The 22,332-nt window shown below is 36.1% G+C and overlaps 1 protein-coding gene across 1 annotated transcript in view; it reads left to right on the top strand.

The window, feature by feature from the left end:
* Positions 1-22,332, top strand: part of Hmcn1 (hemicentin 1) — a 397,169-nt gene that overhangs the window by 150,837 nt on the left and 224,000 nt on the right. Inside the window, exons 5-10 of the mRNA XM_076872754.2 lie at positions 1,727-1,898; positions 3,693-3,799; positions 13,764-13,884; positions 14,818-15,081; positions 15,767-15,911; positions 19,252-19,373. Of these exons, the coding sequence (XP_076728869.1) occupies positions 1,727-1,898; positions 3,693-3,799; positions 13,764-13,884; positions 14,818-15,081; positions 15,767-15,911; positions 19,252-19,373 (931 nt within the window). The remainder of the gene's footprint in view (positions 1-1,726; positions 1,899-3,692; positions 3,800-13,763; positions 13,885-14,817; positions 15,082-15,766; positions 15,912-19,251; positions 19,374-22,332) is intronic.

Raw genomic sequence — 22,332 nt, 5'->3', positions numbered from 1 at the left:
TGGTGCCTTCCAAGTGCCCAGCCTCATCTTACTTTTTCTTTTTGCCTGAGCATGTCACTGCAGCCGGATGGAGTCACCATGTTTACAGCTTATTTGTAGTCCTTCTGTCTCTGTGTGCTTACTTGGATCCTCTCTGCTACCTAGTGTGAAATTGCTTTTTTACTCATTTGCAGAAATGTTTTCTATCTTTCATTGCTAGATTTTTTTTTTTTTGCCTATGAAGCCATTGCTGGTACACATCACTAGAGGAGAGAAAGGAATTTATTTGGGGAGAGACACAACTAGTAGTTCAATATCCACTGTGTGGGAGCCTTGTGATGCCATTTTACATAAATTATTTGAACATACATTCTTTGACTTAAGAATTCGTATTGCATTCTCTTATTTAGGAAGAACATCATTATTATCATCATGTCCAACTTCACTGACATTAGTAGTTTTAGATACTTGAAGAAATAAAGTGATTTTTGATGTTTGATAAAGGCAGGAACATGTATGAAAATAAATAACATATAATAACAGTAAAAACATTTAGTAAATACTAGTACAGAGAAGAAGAGCAGCTAAAATATACTCAGTAATATCTAGTACCTGGAAGAGAACTTCACACAGTAAACATTTGTTTCATGATGAACATAATTGCCTCATATTGTTATTATATGACAATATGTCTTAGCTGCTTTCCCTTGCCCTTGAGGTAGGAGGAAAAAAAATAGGAAAAGGATCTTTTTATAGAAAATAAAATATTTGATACTTAATTTGTAACTACTCCTGCTGAAATTAGACATCTTTATTTATTTTTAATAGCTTGATTATAGCTTACATTTAGCTTATTTAAAGTCTTATGTCTAACTACAAGTTATTTACAATGACATAAAATCTTGAAGGACATATGAAACATATGGATGAGTTAGACTAAAGATTATACCATGATTTACAGTGAATTGTTGTAAGATCAGTATATCAGTACTTATCCAGCATGCACCAATTAACTAATGGAATTTTTTTTTTGAATTTGCAAAACACTCTGAGAAGTGAAAGTTTTCCTTGTCCACAGCTCTTTTAAGCTCAATTTCTTAATATTAAAGACTACTTTTCAATAAAGCATTACCTAAATTGGTTGTAATCTAAAATATTTTTCTATTCTATTTAAATAGTTACTTGCCCTGTTATTCTCGTTACTTATTCATTTTATCAGAGAAATGATTATTTTCTCAATATTGCAATTATTTTTCAATAGATACTACAATATTTTAAAACACTATAAGTCATTACAATATGTTGTAATGTGATGATTAATATACCAAAATTGGATCTGGTAACTTACCAAGAGGGTATCTTTTCAAATTGCATCTAGAAAGAAATGATTCAGAAAAAAAGAATGGAAAAAAAAAAAAAAAAAAAAACGAACCTCACAATATCAGCACTACTATGCTTTTCGTAGATTCATTTCTCTTGAGATAGTAAGAACTGCAGTATCTCTGCATTTTGCACTTTGCTGGTGTTTGGAGGAAAGACTTGATATTTGAACATGGGCTAAACCAGCTTTTCATTCTGAATCTATAGTAACCAGAGTTAGGACAAGTTCTGTCTTCACTGTGACTAAAATAAAACATTAGTACCTGAAGTGCCTGCCTGAGTCATGTGACTTACTAAAGCACCTGAAATAGTGGTGGTCTGGGCTATAAATGCTTTCTGAAATCACTCATGCTTTTTTCTCTTATAGGTGTTAAAGTGGGTAGAAGAAGCAGTGCAGGCCTCCAAAGTGCACCTCTTATCCACAGATCATTTGGAACAGGCTGTAAATACTTGGAAAATTCCCTTTGATCCCAGCCTCAAAGAGGTCACTGTGTCTCTGAGTGGTCCTTCTCCCATGATTGAGATTCGCAATCCTTTAGGTAAGATAAATCCAACACGATGTAATAAAGTACAAAACTCATGGGGCTAGGGGTAAAATACTTTTGCACAGTTATTCATGTCACGCTAAAGCCAGCTTCAGGAATATATTCAATAAATTCAGAAGTGACTATAGAAAATGCTTTTAAAAACCAAAACATTTTTTTTGGTCTTAAGCATGGTTGAATTAACATGAAATTCAAAGAACTAAAACTTACCATGTTTAAACAGATCAAATTCAGTAAATTGATCATAGTTAAATTATTAAAAAGAAACATTTAAATTGAACCTGATATTATATTTTTCAGTCTATCATAACATGTTTCACAGAAACTTATTCTGTAAAATTGAACATTTTTTGTAATTTTAAAATGAATCACACTAAAAAATTTCTAAAACAATTGTCTGATTTTTCACTATCATTTTTGTGGTGACATTTGATATTAACAACTATCTTCTATAAAATCAAAATTATGTTCTCAGTGAGGAATGTTATAATGTATTGCTTCCTCAATTATATTTTAAAATTACATGATTTTCCTGAATCCTTTGCTAGTGGACAAATCATTTCTTACGTTGAAAAATAATATAATAATAAAAAAATCTAAATTTTTAACATTTGCATTTAGAAATATTTTTGTTACCTATTGATATCTGCAGAATAGTTGTATTTACATAGTGCCTTTGTCATATGTTGCATACTTTTTCTCTTTATGAATATTAACTGAAAGGAAAAGAGCTAACTAGCTTTCTTTGTTTGAATCTGAGAAGAAAATAATTCCTAAAAGAAAACAACGTATGAAATTGTCCTTAGAGGCCACATCCACATCAGCAAGCACTGAAATTTATAAAACAAGTAAAACCTCTTTTTCAAAACTTCTATAGGTTTGGCCTTATTAGTGGGTTTGTCTCTTGGGGTCACATTCCACTGTAATGGTAACCATACTGCCCAGGAAAGACATGTGTTTTTCATGACATGGATACTTAAAAGTACCTGAAACCATTGCATTTTGTTTCTACTTTTAAAAGTCATTAGGTATACAATGATTGCAGAACTTTTAATTCAAACATAGGGTGCTTGCAACCTATTTGTTTATGTAATTTAAAAGTAGTTGGTAAGGAAGGCCAGGAGGGAAAAGCTAAACTATGGCTTGCTTCCGTATTTGCTTTTTTTTTTCTTCCTTAAATTCCAACTATTAGCTAAATCTCAGATTGGCAGGATGGTCTCATTCCACTTTATGATACTGCTTCTTTTAATTATTTATATGACACATAAAGCCTTCTCCTGTGCTTCATGGAAAACTAGTTGAAGTTTTGAACATAGTGCAAAGATATGCCCAGAGCTTTCATGTCACCAATACCTTGATTGATCTCTGAAAAGGCATTTATTCTGGTTCGCTGAGTTTGCCTTGTACTTAATCTCAATGTCTCCAGTGACTGCACATAACTTGTTCTAATTGTTGTTTATCTAGGCTGGCTTTGGAAGTGATTACTTTTGTCAGTTGTTATTCTTACTTTGCCATCAAATTAACATTACAGATGGGAACCTATTACTTCAGTCCCAGTATCCAAGTATATTTTAGACAAAAATAAAATAATATTTTAAGCTGTGGGCACGAATACCTGCCACAACATAGAAAAGAAGAGCCCTTTGGGTTAGTTTGCAACACATTAGTAAAAAACTGTCTCTGTTATTTGAAATCGGATCATACTCTTAGCTTTATGTAATGTTAAATTAGCTAATATTCTTAACTGGGAGAAAGATTATGCTTGTTACCTTTTTGTTTGTTTTTCAGGGAAGCTGATCAAAAAGGGATTTGGCCTGAATGAGCTATTAAATATCCATAACTCTGCCAAAGTGGTGAATGTGAAGGAGCCAGAGGCTGGGATGTGGACAGTAAAGGTACTGTTACTTCACAAAGGCTGTTTATTATTTTACTTTATGTTGGCCTGTTGTAGAAAGTATGTACAACAGTTTACTTATATCTACCCTTGCCATCATGGAGAGTGCTGCTAATAAAAACCAGTCCACATAGTGCATGCCTCAGAGTGTCTTGATCATGAATTTGATAATGTTACGTGTTGATGACCGTGAACATCATTGATGCCTCAGGATAATGCTTAAAATTTTTGAATAGTTTTCCTATTGTTAAACCTGTGGGTTGATTTTATTGTCATCCCTTGCTCCAAAATCATCAGACATGGAGCCAATAGAGAATGATGGTTCAGGTCATTGGCTCTGGTGTGGAGGTACCTGGGTGTGAATCTCAATCTTAACAACTGTATTGTTCAAGAACAAAACTCTGTGCCTTGCTTTCCTCCTTTGTCTTTAAGGGTGGCAGTCCTTGACTTCTTAAATTTGGTCTGAAAATTAAGGTAAGATGAGACAGTGAAATACTCCATGTAGCTTCTGTTACAGTGCAAGCTCTCAAAAAACCCTTGTTGTTTGGTTGGATCTATACGCATTGTTTTCTTTAACACAGCAATGATCATTGAAAACTGGAATTTTATCTTAAGGGTCTTATCACCACTTTAGTAAAGCACCCAATTTTGGCACATAGAGGAAAGATGGAAAGAACATGCACTTGAAATTTAGGCTACAGTAAATCAGAAATCTAACTTGGCTGCAGGTTCCTGGTGAGCCACAGTGGTCGATGCTGAGGGACTTGCTGTATTTCTCAGACTGCCTAATGTGCTCTGGCCTCCTTCCAACTCCAGCATTTTCATTTCTGTATCTGGGAGGCTTTTTTTTTTACCTTCCTCCCCAGAACAGGAGAAGGCTGTTCTGCTGAGGAATTAACACTTCTCAGGAGCAGTCTTCGGCCCCAGAAGGAATGAGGTCCAGGTGTTCATCCTGGGAGCAGCCATAAAAGCACACCCTTGACTGGGCTCTTCTTTTGCCCCTCTTCCTATCAGCAGGCTTTGCATGTCCCAAGTCAACAACTTGCTCTAGAATCCTTCTGGGAGAACCTGAAGGAAGATACCTGAGCATGATTTCCTCCTTCATTGGCTCAGCTTTCCTACACAAGAAACGGGATTTCTGGGATTGTGATTCAGATGATAGAACTGCTGCAAAAGTGTGTGACTGGAGAAGTCTTAGAAATTCAGGGAGCCGATTTTGCATGCCAGTCAGTTTTTGGTCTTTGAAGAGAATATCTACGTTGATTTCCCCAGTTTAAAGAAGAACTGTTTACATAGGAACACCATTCAAGGCCTAGGAAGTAATTTACTTACTATCAGAAATCAAGCCCTGTAGGGAAAATGGAGTATGGGTTGTTGGAGGTGGATTATATAGAATGAGAAGATATATGAAAAGTCAATGTGAAAGCAAATCTTGAAATTTCTTAACGAATGGACCAGAAAAGGTCCTATATGCCTGTTTGAATCACCCAGTTCCTTGCATAGTAGGTGCCCAGTGTTTATTGGAGGTATGTGATTGGCAATGGTGAAGAGTTATGTTGCCATAATATTTTAAATAAATATGGCTAAATTTGATGTTGCAATTATTTGGATCTAATTGCCTGAAATATGACTGGTGTTGAGTCTGATTTTCTGTGACCACAGTAGGAAGGAATATAAGTGTTGAGTCTCTTTATCCCCCAAATTCCTTCAGCATGACCTAAACCAGTCCTGTCCTGAGCTAGCAGTTCACTGAGTTAGTCTGTTCCTGCTCTCTGAATAGCAACATGAAGTTATCCATTACTGACTGTGAAATACATACATGCAAGTGATGCCATTCTTCCATGTTACTGGTAATTTGTTGTGAGATATTTGAACCTGTATTCTGGTGATGTGGATTGCTACCAGCAGTGTTTCCTCTAGTAAAATCTGTGCCTGGAACAGGGAGGTTGTATGGCTCTAACCTTGTGCCTAAAATGCCCATTCATTTGGCCATCCATTTAATAAACACTTCCTGAGTGTCTGCCTTTGGCTGTGTTCCATGTGACTGACTTAATGGGCAGTAAGCACATTTAATTGATAATTAGAGTGTAGAGGCACTGGGATTAGCCTGTGAGTGAGGAGAGGGATGATAAGATGGTGAAGTGATGACAACTGTTCAAACAAGTTTCTAAGCTCAGTCTCCTATAATTAAGAGAATAATAAAAAGACACAATATCTATTATCATCTCATCTTACATTTATATATAGTCCCCACCAAAGAACCTCCACTTCTTGTTTTCACTATTTCTAATGCATAGTTGCCAACAACCAACCAAAGGATATGTTGCAACTTAAAAATAAACTTACATTGCTGTCATGTGAAAGACCCGAAGAATGTATCAGGATGATGCAAAGAAAAGTGAGCTGAATGTACTGACATAAATATTGCTGCTGACATGGGACCTCCCTTTGGGATGACTAATGAATGATAAATGCTTTACCTTTGCTCTTTCTTGAGAAGAGAAATGTGTGAGATTAGATAATGTATCCTTGGAGCTATCTCCCGTGCACCCTGCTATCTGGAAAATGTCTGCTCTGTCAGAAGAATTATTAATGACTTTTTGAATGTTTCAAATAACAGTTTTTATCCTAAGTACAGAGAGCAGTCTATATATTATTTAATGTTTGCAGGATACTGAAATGCCACTCCGCTGAGCCTCAGCCAGTCTTTCTGGTCGTCTTCCATCACATGACTTTATACGCCAGCCAAATACAGTTATGTCCTGGTCCCAATCCTCTATTTTTTTACTTTTTCTTCCCCATGTTCCCTGCCCACCCCTATCTATTCCTTCTCCCTAGAATGCCCTTCCTTGCAGTCTGACTTGTGACTGTCTCCCAAGGTTCAGATCAGATGGCAACACTTTTATTGAGTCCCGTTAGATTTTTTTTTTCCTCTAAAATACTCTTTTCCCCTGTAGCATTCAGTGCAATTTTTCTGGTGTGTCCCTTTTGAATTAATTGCTCCCATGTTTTATTTTTATTTCTGTACAGATTTTCTCTACATCATTGACAATAGAGTAGTGTCTGCCACTAGTAAATTCCAGTGTCTGAGAAAAACATTATGAATAAAACATCAGCCCATGGGTTCTGAGGGTGTCTAGGGAAGCAGGCAGGAGAGTGACCTCATTAGCCCACAGCTTAGGTACTGGCATAGAGCACCTGGATGTGGTCTGTGATTTAAGATACTACAAGTGGCCATTGCTTTTCATTTGTGGCTTCCCTAGCAAGTCCTTGACACATGAGGGCACTTTCACTAAACAGACACGATGAGTCCACTCATTTCTATAATCACATAAATAACTCAAATGTTTTCACTTGCCTTTGATGTAGGTAAAGCATGCTGCAAAATAGTAACTGAACAGAATATAAAGTTTTATTAAAAACAGAAGAGAAGTTGTTTATGCCACTAAATTTCCATTTGTAGAGAAGCTGCAAGTCCTGGATCTTATTTCTGAGAAGCAATATGAATTTTCCACTCAGGCAGCTCTATCTATATATAGAGTGTTCAAATATAGCCACAGAAACCCTTGAGCCAGATTTTGTCCTCTGCTCCTTAAGGGAAACTCCCTGCAAAGATACTAAATAATGGGTTTAGATAATACGAAACGTTTCTGCTCATCTGGAATTATCAGTGTGATCATGTAGTTTAACACATTCCCTGGGGTATGTTTCCATTAAGTAAATTAGGACAAATTGTGCTTAGATAATCTCCCAGATAGAAAAGGAGTGTACCAAACCTTGTGATTATATTGAGATTCTGAGACTAGTAGAAATATTTTGGTTTAGATGTTTGTGTTGGTTGTCAGAGCATACTAATGAATTTTTGGCAGGGTGAGAATATTTTAGAAATCAGACTCAATTGGCACAGCTTGTCTAGGAATCATTATTAAATCAACCTGCAGTTTACAAAGGACCACACAGAAAGGTTCTAACACTGTCCTCCAGTTATTCTCACCTGGTGAGAATAATGTAGACTATATCAGATGTGCTATTTAAATGGTTAGGTATATTTTAGGTCAGTGGTATACTGTGTAGTGGCTTTTCTCAAGAAAATGTCCCAGTTATTTTGACCTGCCAATGTCAGACTGTTAACTAAATATGTCTTCCATTTTAAAATATATTTGCACACTTAGGGATAGATACCCTTGAGTATATATGAACATATGGATGTGTATATATGAATGTGCATATATATATTTAATAGAAATTATCCTGCAATTTGGATACATTTATTTTTTGATCATATTTTCCTTCTATGTCCAGTAAAATGGTGATATATAAATCTAGCTAGCATTATTCTATCTTTGTGACTGGCACAGTGCCTGACTCAATAGGTTTTCAAATAATTGATTGAAACCATCAAGTTTTTTAATTAAAAAATAATAATATCATTTGACAGCAAATGCTTCGAATATGGCTTGATGTCTATTTGATGTTCAAGATCCATTACTTAATATCTTTTTGGCTTAGAAATATTACTTGACCACCCTAAGTCTGAGGAAAATCATAGCTACTTCATGTTGTCGACTTCCATGAGATATTGGTTAAAAGTGTTGTAACAGTTTCCAACACATAGATAGGTTAAATAGTAAAATTAGTTATTGTCTCAAATATATGTAAATTATACATTTAATTTTTATTGTAATGTAGATATACATGAAATGGGGGGGTTGTTTTATTTTTACCTTCAGGAACATTTGCTATTTTAGAAAACATTACAACACTTTAGGGAAGAGAAATAAAAACTATCAGCCAATTTTTAATTCAGTTTACAACAGGGTAGATTTCCTGTTTAGTGAGGGGAGGAATTCCCACTGGATTAGCACAGGAAGGTTCAGACCTCATTATTGTTCCATGCCATGGAAGGTTGACAGGATGTTCTGCTTCACATAGTCACTCAGGAACTCAAATTGATGGAGGCTCCACTATAATTCAAAGCATGCAGCTTCTTCAGTTGCTTTAATAGGGAAAAGGACAGGAGCATACATTGAATAAATTAGAAGAGATTTCGGTCACTTCTAGCTCATCCCAGAAGTGACACACTTTACCCCCTGCATCATCAATGGACCAGAACTCTCATTGCAGCCTGGCGTGCTAGGGCTGTCTCACAGAATCTCGTGGGGAGTTGGAATGCTCTTTTCTTCCCATCTGTATCCAGTAGCATCATATTGGGAGCTAGGAATCAGCCATGATGGAAGTATTTACTCCATACAAATTAGAACATTAAAAAAATTGAGGTTTACTAATTTTTAGAGAGGAGTTTACCAATAACCCACTAACTGAACTTTCCTAACTAAAATGCAGAATAGCAGCCAGGGGCAGTGGCAAATATCTGTGATCCCAGCTACTAGAAAGACTGAGGAACAGAGGATCACAAGTTCAAGTCCAGCCTGAGCAACTTAGTGATACCCTGTCTCAATATAAAATTTTAAAGAGGGCTGGAATGTATCTCAGTGATAGTGTGTGCCTAGTGTGCATGAGACCCTGGGCTCAATTCCCAGTACTGAAAAGAAGAATATAGAATAACAGTCACGTAGTTGCAGAGTATTTTTTATTGTCTTCCATGCCATGAGACTATGTTATTCTAAAACACTCTGCACAGACGTAGGGACTATCAAAAGAACATTGAACTTGGAATAATTGCCATTTAACTTGTTGTCTAAACTAAGGTAAGTATAATTACAATTGCTTTGAGACTGTTTTTTTATGGTGCTATATAAAAAATTATCTCTGATGTCAGAGTTAGCAAGGTTATATAAGATGTGAACATGCTGAGCATAATGCATCTAGAATAATTCAGTGAGTTCTTGGTGACTCTGACATTAGCTAGTCTCAGGGGAATCTAAGGAAGAGCATTAACACCAGGCTGTTATCATCATTTATTAGACCCTCAATTATTATGTGCCTGTTGAATCACGTTCTCTAGGTGATGAAGGACATTGTTACTGCCCTGAAGGGGCTTTGAATATAGGCAGATAATTGGTAAGCCCTCCTCCTTAAACCTGGGAGTTCCATCTGCAGTAGAGCTGGCCAGGAGACCTGAGCTAAGACCTCAGAGGAGCCGCCTGGTTCTCCTGGAGCTCTCCATGGTGCTTGCTCCATGGTGCTTCAGCCTGTCCTGCTTCTTCATTCCTGGTAATCTCACTCCAATCAGAAAACTAGACTCTGGCCCGTTTTGTTCCTTCTTTGACTGTTTTGTAGGTCAAGATGACCTGTTTATGATTTCAAATGCCAGTGGTATCTAGCATCAACTCATTTCTGTCAAATCTAACTTTGCTTCATCTCTGGTTTATGCTACAGCAGCCTGTGAATTCCTGACTCAGATCCTTCCACAGCTTCGTGAACATGAGACTCCTCACTCAGGGCAGGAACGTACCCCACTATAAACATTTTTTAGTTGCGTGATTAAGTTGACTATTTAAAACACCTCTAGGAATTTCTAGCCCATGGGAACACTATCCAGGACCTGGTGTCTAGAAAATTTTCTCTTGCACTCTGAGCCAGCATGCTGCTCCTAAATTTCCTTGTGAGCTATGGAGAAACGAGGTTAGGGTGGCTCCAATACAAGAGTGATGCTCAAAGGTACTCTGTTGACCAGCTTTCTGGAATAACACTCTAATTTTAATGTAACAGATTGATGCTACCTGATATAAAAGTATCAGGTAGAAAATATTAAAAGTAATTTTGGCTTTCTAGTTTTATCACATATATGGAAAATAATATTAGGAAGGCTCAAATAATTTGGAAGATAAGGGATGGAGGAGAAATACAGCTTGGTTGCCTCTGCTTAACTCAGTTACAGAACTAGTTGAATTTTCTTTGCCCCAGAACACCTCCATATCATCTAGTACCTGCTCCACTGCTATTTTTAACAAATTATTTAACATCTTTGATTTGTGAAATTAGAATAATAATGATACTCTCAGAGGAGCTTTTATAATAAATAAGAGTGGTAGTTTATGTAAAAGGCTTAGTCTCCAAGTACATTTTATCAATGTTAATTTCTTTCTCCTTCACCTATCATTTTGCCATCATTTACATTAAGCTTTATTGTCACATTTCACTAATATATTTAAAAGGGAGCTCAGATAAGAAATACTCTTAAAATAAAAGCTTTAGCAGCAAACTTTTGGTACTTTCTCACAAAGAAATTTAATGTGATCTTTAATATTCCTAAAATATTGTCCACATATTTAATTCTTTTAAGAGAATTGTTTTAAGAATGACAAATGCATAGTTTATATTAGAGCCATTTTTATCTAAATTGTTCTAAATTTTTTCTATTTTATTTTTAAACAATATGTTTTTTATTCCCATTATCCTGGTTAGTCTTGAGTTGCCTATAATTGTGTATAAAAGTGGACTAACTTGGAGGTTTCTTTACTCACAGGCCATTTTAAATTCTATACAGGCATTATCTTTACAGTATAATAAAGAAATATGAAAGTAAGATGTCTTGTTAATTTATTAACTTTTATATTTTAACATTGCTCAGAGAATAATAAACTTACCTTCTTATTTCTACATACTTCATTAATTAGTGTAATATTTTAGGGATCAAAGTTATTTTACTTTGTGATAATTTTGGGTAATTTTAAGGGCCTCCCTATTCATCAAATCTGCTTTATCTTAATGTCAGATTTAGCAACAGAAGATAACATACTTTCAAACACTTTCATAATCTGTAATTTTCTCAATGAGGTATCGAGCACCACTGTTTAAATCAGCCTTTGTCAGTTGATTTATGCACAGAGCACTTGGCAGATGATTAGTACTTGGTGGCAGTCATTTGGCAAATAGTGTGTCATATTCCTCCTCGGTAACCTCAATGGCTGTTTTATCATAAGGGGCTTTCTGAGCAGCAGGGCAATTGACAGTGATCTATGATGTCGGTGAATCAATCTCCATCAGTTTACTGTAATAGCATTTTGAATGACTTACAAGAAATCAGTACATGTAGTGTCTTTAGTAAAACTGTTTTATTTGAAGAAGTGAAATTTGACTTTGCAAGGTTTTATATAACTATATTCACAGTCCCTTATTTCAAATTTGGTCATGGTCTATAACTTCTTTTTTCATTATGTGAAATTCATGGAACATTTTCCTTTAGAAATAATGAAATAAATGATGAGATGGAGACCCCTATATTGACACATGCGATCTTTTGTAATCTTTATTAAAATGAATCATAGTATCTAGCAGAATTATTTGTACTAAAAATATAGCAACACTTATGCTAAGAATATTGAACAATGTTTTCATAATGTTGTGTTATTTTTATTTTCTTTACCTTTGAGTTTTTGTAGATTGTGCTCAATAAGGAAGAAATATGGTAGCAACAGAGACAGATATCCCTCATCTTTCTTCTCCTCCTTTTAAGTAAAAGGAGCCACAGTGATTTAGGGGGTACTGTGTAGTTGGCAAGCCTTGGCAGCGGTCCTCTTTAATGCTGATGTGGTTTCTTCTGGATGTTTCTATTACATTCTCTTATTGCTGGATATCTGACTCTGTCTCTTCTGCGAGTTGAGATTGGGATCCACATTTGGGGCCCTGGTGTTATCTTGTGTATCCCATCCTCCCACGCTCACCTCTACTTAAATGCTGGTATCATGCAGTCATTCCATTGTGAGACAAAACATTGGCAGTGAATGTAATAAAATAACAGCAAACTTCCATTGCTAAGTTAGAGGTGGTTTTTGAAATACAGATTCTTAGACTCCACTGAACAGAGATTCTGATTTAGTAAATCTAGGCTGGAGCACAGAAGTCTGCATTTTTTAACAAACAACCCAAGTGATTTGGTGTAGGTATAGCTGCAGGAGATCCTTAGATCCTTCTTTGAGAGAAATTGAAGTAGCAGCAATGCTGATTTATTATAGTAGACAATGTGGTGAAGAGTTTGGAGCCTGACCTTTGAATTAAAACCTCCTCTCTGCCATTTCCAAACCTGCGAACTTGGAGAAACTGTGTAACAATGTAGCATCTCAATTTTCTTATCTGTACACTGAGGAAACTGATGATATCTTCCTTATGAAGTTGTAATGAGCATTAAATAAGCCAATATGTTTAAGAGCCAAGGCATTACAGAAATGCCTAATAAACACTGGTATCATTTTATCCTTTGCACTTATTCCAAATTTTTTATTATTTATGTACATAGGAGCCAGTTGAGTGCAAAGTTATGATTCCATATTTAGTACAGCTGTTATCCCCTTTATGACAGTTTAGCATAACAGGCTGGTCTATATTTCTTCTGTGTATGTTCATCACTGAATTTGCTGTATTATCGCATTCCGATTTCTCCAGCCATCTCCCTCAGTAGTCACAAGCTCTGTGGGGTGGGGACTGTGTTCAACTCACATTTTCATTTCAAACCCCAAGTATCTTTGCTAGAATGCTGCTATGCTGAGGATGCCATTGCGTGAAATCTGGAAAACGCTCAACTCCTGTTCTTGTCCTGACGCTAATGTTCCAGGGGCAAAGAAAAAGGAGCTATTTTCCAGAATTGAACCTGGATGGTATTTGTAAGAGGGAATTGACTCATTTTGACTCATTTTTTCCCCCTATCAATATTTGCTGAGCATCTACCATGTGAAGAACAGAGAACAAAATGAAGGTCCATCCCTTTATGGAGCTTTTATAGATTTACTTCAAATTTATTAGTGACTAAAATCTTATATGTTCTACCCTTAGACATGCAATATATGACTGAATTTTATTTTACAGCAGATCTCTTGGAGAGTGTGCTGTAAAACTTGCATTTTAAAGTAGACTCACAGCTAAGTGCAGAGTACTCAAGTCAGAGTCTCACTTATTGATCATGAGTGTTAATTAAACACTACAGTTTGTCATATATTGGGTTAGGATTTATTCTAATCGGTATCCTGGATCAACTGCTTACTAGATTGGTCATTAAACATTTTCAGACCTCCAGCAGTGGAAGACACTCTGTTCGAATCACTGGGCTCAGTACTATTGATTTCCGAGCTGGCTTTTCCCGAAAGCCCACCCTGGACTTCAAGAAAACAGTCAGCAGACCTGTGCAAGGTTTGTATGTGCTTACTACTTAAACTGGTACAAGTGAAAATATCTCTTAATTGTCTGTGTGTGCTGTGTGTGTGTGTGTGTGTGTGTGTGTATATATATATATATATGTATATATATATATATGTATTCAACAAAATTAAGAGTCATAGCATCTTAAAACACAATTGCTCTTTTGGTTTTTCTGTTTCTCAAGTTCCAAGATTAGTGATATCAGAATCACCCGAGAGCTTGTTAAAAATGAAGATTCCTGGGCCATACTCCAGTCTCCTGAGTTAGCCACAGAAAGCAGAGCCTAGGAGTCTGCATTTTAGTGAGCAATTACTTATTAAGTTTAGAGAACTACCAATCTTGATCTTGAAACTTTTTTTTTTTACTAAAAATCTACAAAAGATCTCATTGTCAAGATGAAATGCCTGAATATAGCTGAAAAATTAAAGACACCGTGTCTCAATGTGTGTTCCAAGATGAAAGCATCGCTGATTACCAAAGCTTATTTTTGCTCCTATTTTAATTCATACAGTAAGATTTATAATTATGTAGCTCCAACATACCATAACTCTTACAGTATTTTTTCCAGTCACTGTTCACTTGTTTTTATTGCTGCAGTTTCCATAAGGATACAAAATCATAAATCTTTAAAAATATTCATGTAATCAACACATGTATATGTAACATGTATTTTGTACATGTAACAAAATATTCATTTTCTTGCTACCTATGGTTAAAATGCTATAAAGATGACCACATTGGATTTTCTAAGTTTCTGTGATTAACTTCTATGTAGAAAAGGTTCTACACTACTCTGCACTTTGTAGGGAAATCTGTATACTCCTCCTTATGGCACTTACAAGTTATTTTAATGCAAATATTTATTTACTATATAGCCTAAGTTGTGTGCGACTTGTAGATGCTGACAGAATCTTCCTTTTGTAGGGATTCCTACCTATGTGCTGCTAAATACCTCGGGCATTTCAAGTCCAGCTAGAGTAGATCGTCTGGAACTTCTGAGTATCTCAGGAGATTCCCTGAAGGTTATTCCTGTGAAATATTACCCAGATCGAAAACCTTATGGCTTATGGAATATTTCTGACTTCATACCACCAAATGAAGCTTTCTTTCTCAAAGTAACGGGCTATGATAAGGACGATTATCTCTTCCAGAGAGTGTCAAGCGTTTCCTTTTCTAATATTGTCCCAGGTGAGTCCAACCCTGGGATATAGACGGCTGATGAGGGTGATATGGTAAAGAATGGATTAGAAAATAAAAAAGAATACCTCATATTACTACCACGGCATTAAACTGGTGGGCATTTATACTTAAATAACTTGTTTTTTCTTAATTGCTAAGTAACACTTTCAGTGTTTCATGTTAAGTCTCACTGATTGCAGAACTGAAAATTTTGATTAATCAATTTAAGAGCTTGAAATGGGAAATTGTAGTACTCTCTAAAAAAAAGCTTGATAAAAGTTTCTACAGTGGCTGGATGTTTATATTCCGTTATCAGAAACATTTTGCTCTGTGAACAAAAATGCACTGTGAACAGCTGGTGACCATTCTGCCTTTACTTGAATGATTGGTTAGCTAATTACTAGTTAATTATATCTTTTTACTAAGAGGAGATGAGATCACAGATTTGGGATTATGTGGAAGCAGCAGGTAACATGATTCCATGGATACCATTAGCAAGGCATCCATGGCAATATCTAGAAACAAATCAACTTTGAACAAAGAAACATAATAAAAGTGATTTTGAGTGATTTGGATTAATTGGAATGCAGACAATTTACTGGAAGAATTTGTGAAGTTTGTGAATGGATTCACAGGAAGTATCTAGTATTGTTGTGATTTTCTTGCCCATGTTCTTTTTTTTCTTTTTTCCTAGATGCTCCTAAAGTTACAATGCCCAAGAAAACCCCAGGATACTACCTGCAGCCGGGCCAAATTCCCTGCTCTGTTGAAAGTTTTCTGCCCTTTACCTTGAGCTTTGTCAGAAATGGAATTACACTCGGAGTAGACCAGTATTTAAAGTGTGTAATGTTTCTATCACTAATCATTTATAGCGTTAAACATGTAAATGCAAATAGATTCTTATATTAAGGTGGTTTTTCCCTAGCAATTTTCACTTACTTGCTCCATGGTGTTGGAATATCACAGTGGAAAAAAACAGACTTGGGTGTGCCTTGGTGGAGCTTATGGTATTGGAGGAAGACAGTAAGCAGATGATAAATGTAATATGAGAATACAGTCAATGCTAGAGCATATCCAAGGGTTTATTCAGGTTTTGTAGAATTTGAATTTTATGTAATTTAAGTTTCATGTTAAGACAAAGAACAGAGAATGATGAACACAGTGGTACTTATTAGACCTTGGAAGGGGACCTTATGAAGGAGAGGCCCTGAAGCTTTCCCTTTATTGGCTTTGGGGTAAAAATGTCTCTGATTCTGATTTGAAGTGTCATGATAAGGGGATCTGATGGGTATTACGGCAAGAAAAGTAGAACAGGGTAATTAGGAAGGGTAAAATGCAGGAGGCTGGGGGCCGTGTTGAAATTTTAAGACTAAGGGGCATTTGAGCAAAGACCTGAAGATATGAACGAGATGCTCATTAATCACAGAAGAGAGTGCACGCCCCAGGAAGAGCAGGCACATACATACAAAGGCCAAGTGGACAAACCCTGTGGGAAAGAAAGCAATGAGCCCAGTGTGGCTAGAGCCCTGTGGGCCAGGAGAAGGGGAGAAGATAATGTCAGGGAGGTTTGATGTATGATGGAGGTGGGATAGCATGGTGGACTAGAAGCATGTGTGACTACTGCATAGAACAATCAACAGGAGTGGCTTCAGAAGACACCAACTTTCCTTGTGAAACTGAGTGACTTTTTAAAACAAATAGAAGTACTCTAATGATAAGTAGACCTTGAAAAGTGGAGGGAAATGACTTCTGGAAAGCTTTGCCTTTTAACTCAACCATGAAATAAACTACATTTTGGGGGAAAACTCTAGGAATTCTTTTACCAACCTTTTACAATGTAAATTCAATATTAGCAACTTCCATACTCGGTTACATATTTGATAGTCTTAGCTTCTGCAGTCTCTTTATTGGGATTCATTTTTAAGCAAAAATGTACAGCAGGAATGTTCATTGCAACTAGAAAGTTTTCCATTCGTTGAAGATTGATCTCCCGCTCTGTACATAGTATATCTTGATGGTTTACTTAGCTGAATATTTTATAAACAGCAACATAACTGACCAGGGTATCAAATGGTGAAGCTACATATCTGGGCGGTGAAATAAAATAATTCTGCTTCCTGTTTAAATAGCAACATTTTTCAAAGACACTTGAGATTCTTTGTAAACATTAATTCATTAATTCCACACAATTCTTGGGAGGTAAGCCACAAGAATTCTCTTTCTCATTTTTCCAGCTCCATGGCCCAGAAATATGACATGCCTTGCTGACATGTATTAAGCTCTTTGGACGTGAGGGCCAGAGACAAAATTAGGCATGAGTGATGATAGAATGATACTCTAATCCTGATTCCCTCACATGCCTCTGCCCCAGATTTCCTAATTGTATGAAATATGCAACTTAATCTTTGCTTATGTCAGTCGCTTTAGTCTTCAGGGGACTTAAGAGAGAATCAGTTTGCATTAGTAGCAGGATATATTTCTATTGGGCAAGTTATTTTCCCTATTCCAAAGTTCATCCCTTCAAACCCTGGTTAAAAAAAAAAAGGTAATATATTGTTTATGTCAGCTGAGAAAGTTACATAAAAAAGTTATTTTCATGTACTGTTTCATAAATAAGAAGGGGACCATGCCAAGTGCAGCTGTAACTGTCTTCAAGCAATTAGCCAACTAGGTTATGAGACTTTGAACAAATGATTTGTCATTCAAATTTTCTATTTTTAAAACGAGGGATTTAGTGCTAGAAAAGTTGTCATTTTCTGTTTCCAATATTTCCATGAGTCTAAGTTTTGGATGAATTCTAACATATGCTCAGCTCTAAAGCAGGCACTGTAGAGATCACCAAAGGCATATGAATTCCAAATGTCTACCTTTCTAGGCACTTACAGTACTTCCTAGATAATGACATTTACAAACTTGTGCCTAGCATACTGATGCCAAGCATTCCAGTTACAGCTTAACTTATCAGTGCAGTATGGAGTTGAGTACTATTCCATTTTCTTCTGAATGTAATAATAAGGCCCCCTGGCATACAGTGCATAGAGCTTTGAAAGGAAGCATTAGCGGAAATGGATATTCTCAGCTACTATAATGTATGAAACAATGACCATGCTTGGCATTTCACGTTACTGTTAATAGGAATCTATTCCTTAACTTTCTCTTACAAGCTCTAGGTCTGTGCTGACAGGAATAAAGAGCTCACTGAGTTCTTGGTGGTGGTTTGATGATGAACATGGTGGGTTTGGGCAGGGAGCCATTTGGAGATACCTTTCTGAGGTATGATTTCTTAGGCCACTTTTAGACTTAGTGGAAGGTATCAGGCTCCAAGATGGACTTTTTTCCTTAGGTTTTCCTTGAATTTCTATAAAGGCTATGAATAACCACAGATGATAAAGGAGAAGAATTATGAAAATATTTATTATATTTCAACTGTATTTTTTAACATAGGATAATGCTTATTTATGTAGATTATTGGACTTTTTTAAAACAAGAATTAAATATCTATTACTAAGACATTTTCCCCAAATCATTTAAACAGTGTCAAAGGACAAAGAATGCATAGTTATGAAATGAATGAATATACAACATAGAGATTTTCTAAAACCTAAATGATAGTTTGACTATAAAACTGATAATTTTTTTCCTCCTTTCTTTGTACATGTAGGTTGAACCAGATTTGGTACATAGCCCCATGTGGAGTTTATACATAAGAAAGTTAATTTATTTTCTTGGAATCAAAAAGTTGATTCCTGCCTTCATGCTTATAAATTAACCTGATTCAAGTGCTTTCTCTAAGATCCCTGAACAAAAACTGGGAAAGACATGGGGGAAGAAAAGAGATTTAGCAAGTGTTTGGTAGCATTATTCTCTTATGTTTTGACATAGTTAGAAAATGCTCCCCTAAAGAAATCCGCAGTCTTCATAGATTACTGACTTGGCTGTGTCTTTGTGTTCAGTGTAGAAAAGCTTAACTTTCTAGTTGAACGAACTATAGAAAGGTATATAATTATAAGTTAAAAAATGACCCTGTGGTTTTATCAATTAACTTTCTTTGCATTGTTCTTTCGAATGAACCCTTCGAAAAGAAATAGTCAGATCATTGTTTTCAACTTGGTCTTGTGTTTTATAGAAACTAATGTTTTGTTTTGTGTTTTTTTTTTTTTCCCATTTTCTTACCCCCAGAGAATCTGCCAGTGTCAACTGGGATATTGAAAAGGTCACTCTGTCTGACGAAGGCTCCTATGAGTGCATTGCTGTCAGCAGTGCAGGGACGGGACGGGCACAAACATATTTTGATGTATCAGGTAGTTGTCACTAAGTTCTTTGTGATCACCTTCATATTAATTAGTGCACCTAATGGAAGTGGGATGTCGATACCCACTTTGCATGTATACAGTTGCCTTTATGATTTAATAATCATCTATCTGTTCACCGGTTGTGAACTCAAATCTTGGCTACACCACGTACCAGTTGTGTGACTTTCCTTGTTTCATTATTGAGGACTCAAGGCCTGGTTTCCCTAACCATAAATGAGGATAATAACAATATGCATTTCTATCCTAAGGAAAAACTGAGGACTGAGTGCTGTATGCTGTATATGTAAAGCACTCAGAAAAACAGTCTGACACCTAGTAGAGAGTTATTGTTACTATCGATATTGTTATTGTGGTTATCACCATTATTATTGTGGGAGTTTAATAAATATCTTTCACAATAACCCTATGGAGTTTCCCTTGAGAAAATAAAGTTGAAGTAAAGGATCTATTCTAGTTACAAGGGTAAACTGCCCCTGCCCCCTTTTTCATAATGAGCAGACTGCTTTTATGAATGGATTTTGATCTCTAAATCAAAAACAATGAATATGATCTCATTCTAGCAACATGGGGTCTCAGTTGGCACATTATTTTCATTAAGGACAGAAATAATGCTAATATTTTATATTCAGAGCATATTTCATATGAATAGATGCTAGAAAAGCTTCATATTATAAGGAAATATATTTTAAATAAAACATATTGTCTTCTAATCTCCAGGATTATTAGGAAATAAAAAAAAACTACCCTATATAATCAATAAACAAGATTAAGCCACTAACATGGCATGTATTTACAATTTATAGGAAACTTTGTTTTGATGGAATTATCTTCTACCTTCCTTATGGACCAGTATTGCTGTGTGTTTAGTCATAACTGAAGTATTGCTGCTGTTGAATTTGTAGCAAAGTCTATTTGCTTTTAGTGTTGGTGTGCATTTTCTTGAGACAATGTAGGACAAAGAAAGCTTTTCACTGATAGGAGGGACCATTAGGGACCTGGGATTAATGGTGCTGGTTATTAGTAAATTGAAGCCAAACTTTTGGAAACATAGGCATGTAAGTTAGGCAAGCAGTTCTTCTTGCAGTAAAGTTGTTTATATTCTCTTATTCTTAGAAAAATAAAGATTTGTCTTCTGAAACGAGTTAGCAAGTTGACATACATCACAAGCTATTCATTTTTTCATCTCCAGAAATTATGAAAAGCATTGGAATTGTGTCAACATTCCTCAGCTTCTGGGAAAGCACAGACTTGAACACTTGAGTATTTTTCCCAGAGATATTAATTAAGAGAAGGACAAAAGGAAAAAGTTCGAGTTGACTTAGACATCTTGCATAAATAACCGGGAAGTACTAGCAAGCACTGGTGAACTGTTAGGAATTTGGCTCTGTGGCGCTAGTGACTTCTGTGTGTGTGTATTAACCTGTGCCAGCTATGCGATGGCATAACTAGGAAATTGTACTGTGCCCAAGCTGATTTTTCAGGAATTGTTTCCCACTCAGTTGTTTTAAAGCACCGGGGAAGGGGGAAGGTGGGGAAGCATTGATGGTCATGGCAGTGACTCTCAGCACAGAAGTAAGAAACAAGGGCCCCTTTGGAGTTGGAAGAGTGGACATTTCTTTCAGGGCTGGCTGGTGCCTATACACCAATCTGCTTCTGAATCCCCCTGAGCCTCAGAGGAGGCTCTAGCTCCACCACTTTGCTGAAGTCACTTAGCATATTGGAATCAGGAACTGACTCACAGGACAATCAGCTCTCATATTTCATAAAGGGTGTTAGGAAAGAAGGCATCATGGGATAGTGATAATCTGGTGTCACTGTGGACATTTATAATGTACAAAGTCAGATAGAGTCCAAGAACCATTTAAAGAAAAGCTAAAATTCTGCTGATATGTTACCTTATTATTTTTTTTTCAGCATTCTGCTGTAGTCAACATATTTCAGGGCATGTGATTCATTTGAAACGTTGGTTACGGATTGTTTTACATGCAAAATGGTGTAGAAAGCACTATATTTCTCTTTCACTGAATATAAATACATAGGAACCAGTGAATAAAATGGTACAAGCATATAGTTACTCTGTTCAAATGATATTGTTAGTTCAGTTTAATACTATTACAAACATATTAGTTTTCTGTAATGATTTTTTAAAATTAACACAATAACACATACACACACAAATACTAATATTCTGGGTTTAAGCGAAAATTCTGAATAGAGGAAACTTACTAAAGGCATAGTAGGTACAAGAGATCTTTAAATATAATTGCAGGATATTGTTTTAGAACAGGATAAGACCTGGAGAGAATCTTGTAACACTTGGTAATTTTATAGCTAAAGAAGCAGAAGTCCAGAGGGAGCAAAGTAACCCATTTATGATCAGATCAGTCCCGTAGTCCTTGCCAGTTTCCTGCCACAGTACTTAGCTCTCCTCTGGTCCCCATGTCCTAACCAGTCATGCTTTCACTTAGGAATCTTGTTTTCTTGTACTCCCGGGTTATTTCTGGTAATCTCTAATCTGAGCATCCTTCACAAACCACTCTAACTTTCCCTCATCTTTCCCCTACCCCTAGCAGATTCATTCATAATATATGTAAATGTGTGTGCATGCTCTAGACACTCTCCAGGTATTTATGCAATAGTCAAATTGTATGTCATTTTTAAATCTTATAGTTTCAGTGTATTATAAAGTGGTTGTTTTGCTTATTTCAATTTATATTTGAACAGGAAATAGACTCGGAAGCTCAGTTTGCATCTAAGAATGTTATTGAGGAATTCTGTAGGGAAAAACACCTGTAAGGGAGTGAGGGAAGAGGCAGATGTGACTGTGATGTAGTTGTAATAGGGTCCTCATTGCACCCTATGGGGACAGGGACAGCCCTGAATTGAGGCAGGAGATCTGGCCTCTGTTCCATCACGTGTGTCCATTGAATGTGGTGGCACTGAAAAG

This window comes from Callospermophilus lateralis, chromosome 13 (genome assembly GCF_048772815.1).
Source record: "Callospermophilus lateralis isolate mCalLat2 chromosome 13, mCalLat2.hap1, whole genome shotgun sequence".
NCBI classification, from domain to species: Eukaryota; Metazoa; Chordata; class Mammalia; order Rodentia; family Sciuridae; genus Callospermophilus; species Callospermophilus lateralis.
Note: the sequence above shows the minus strand (reverse complement) of the source record. Positions and strands in the feature narration are given on the sequence as shown.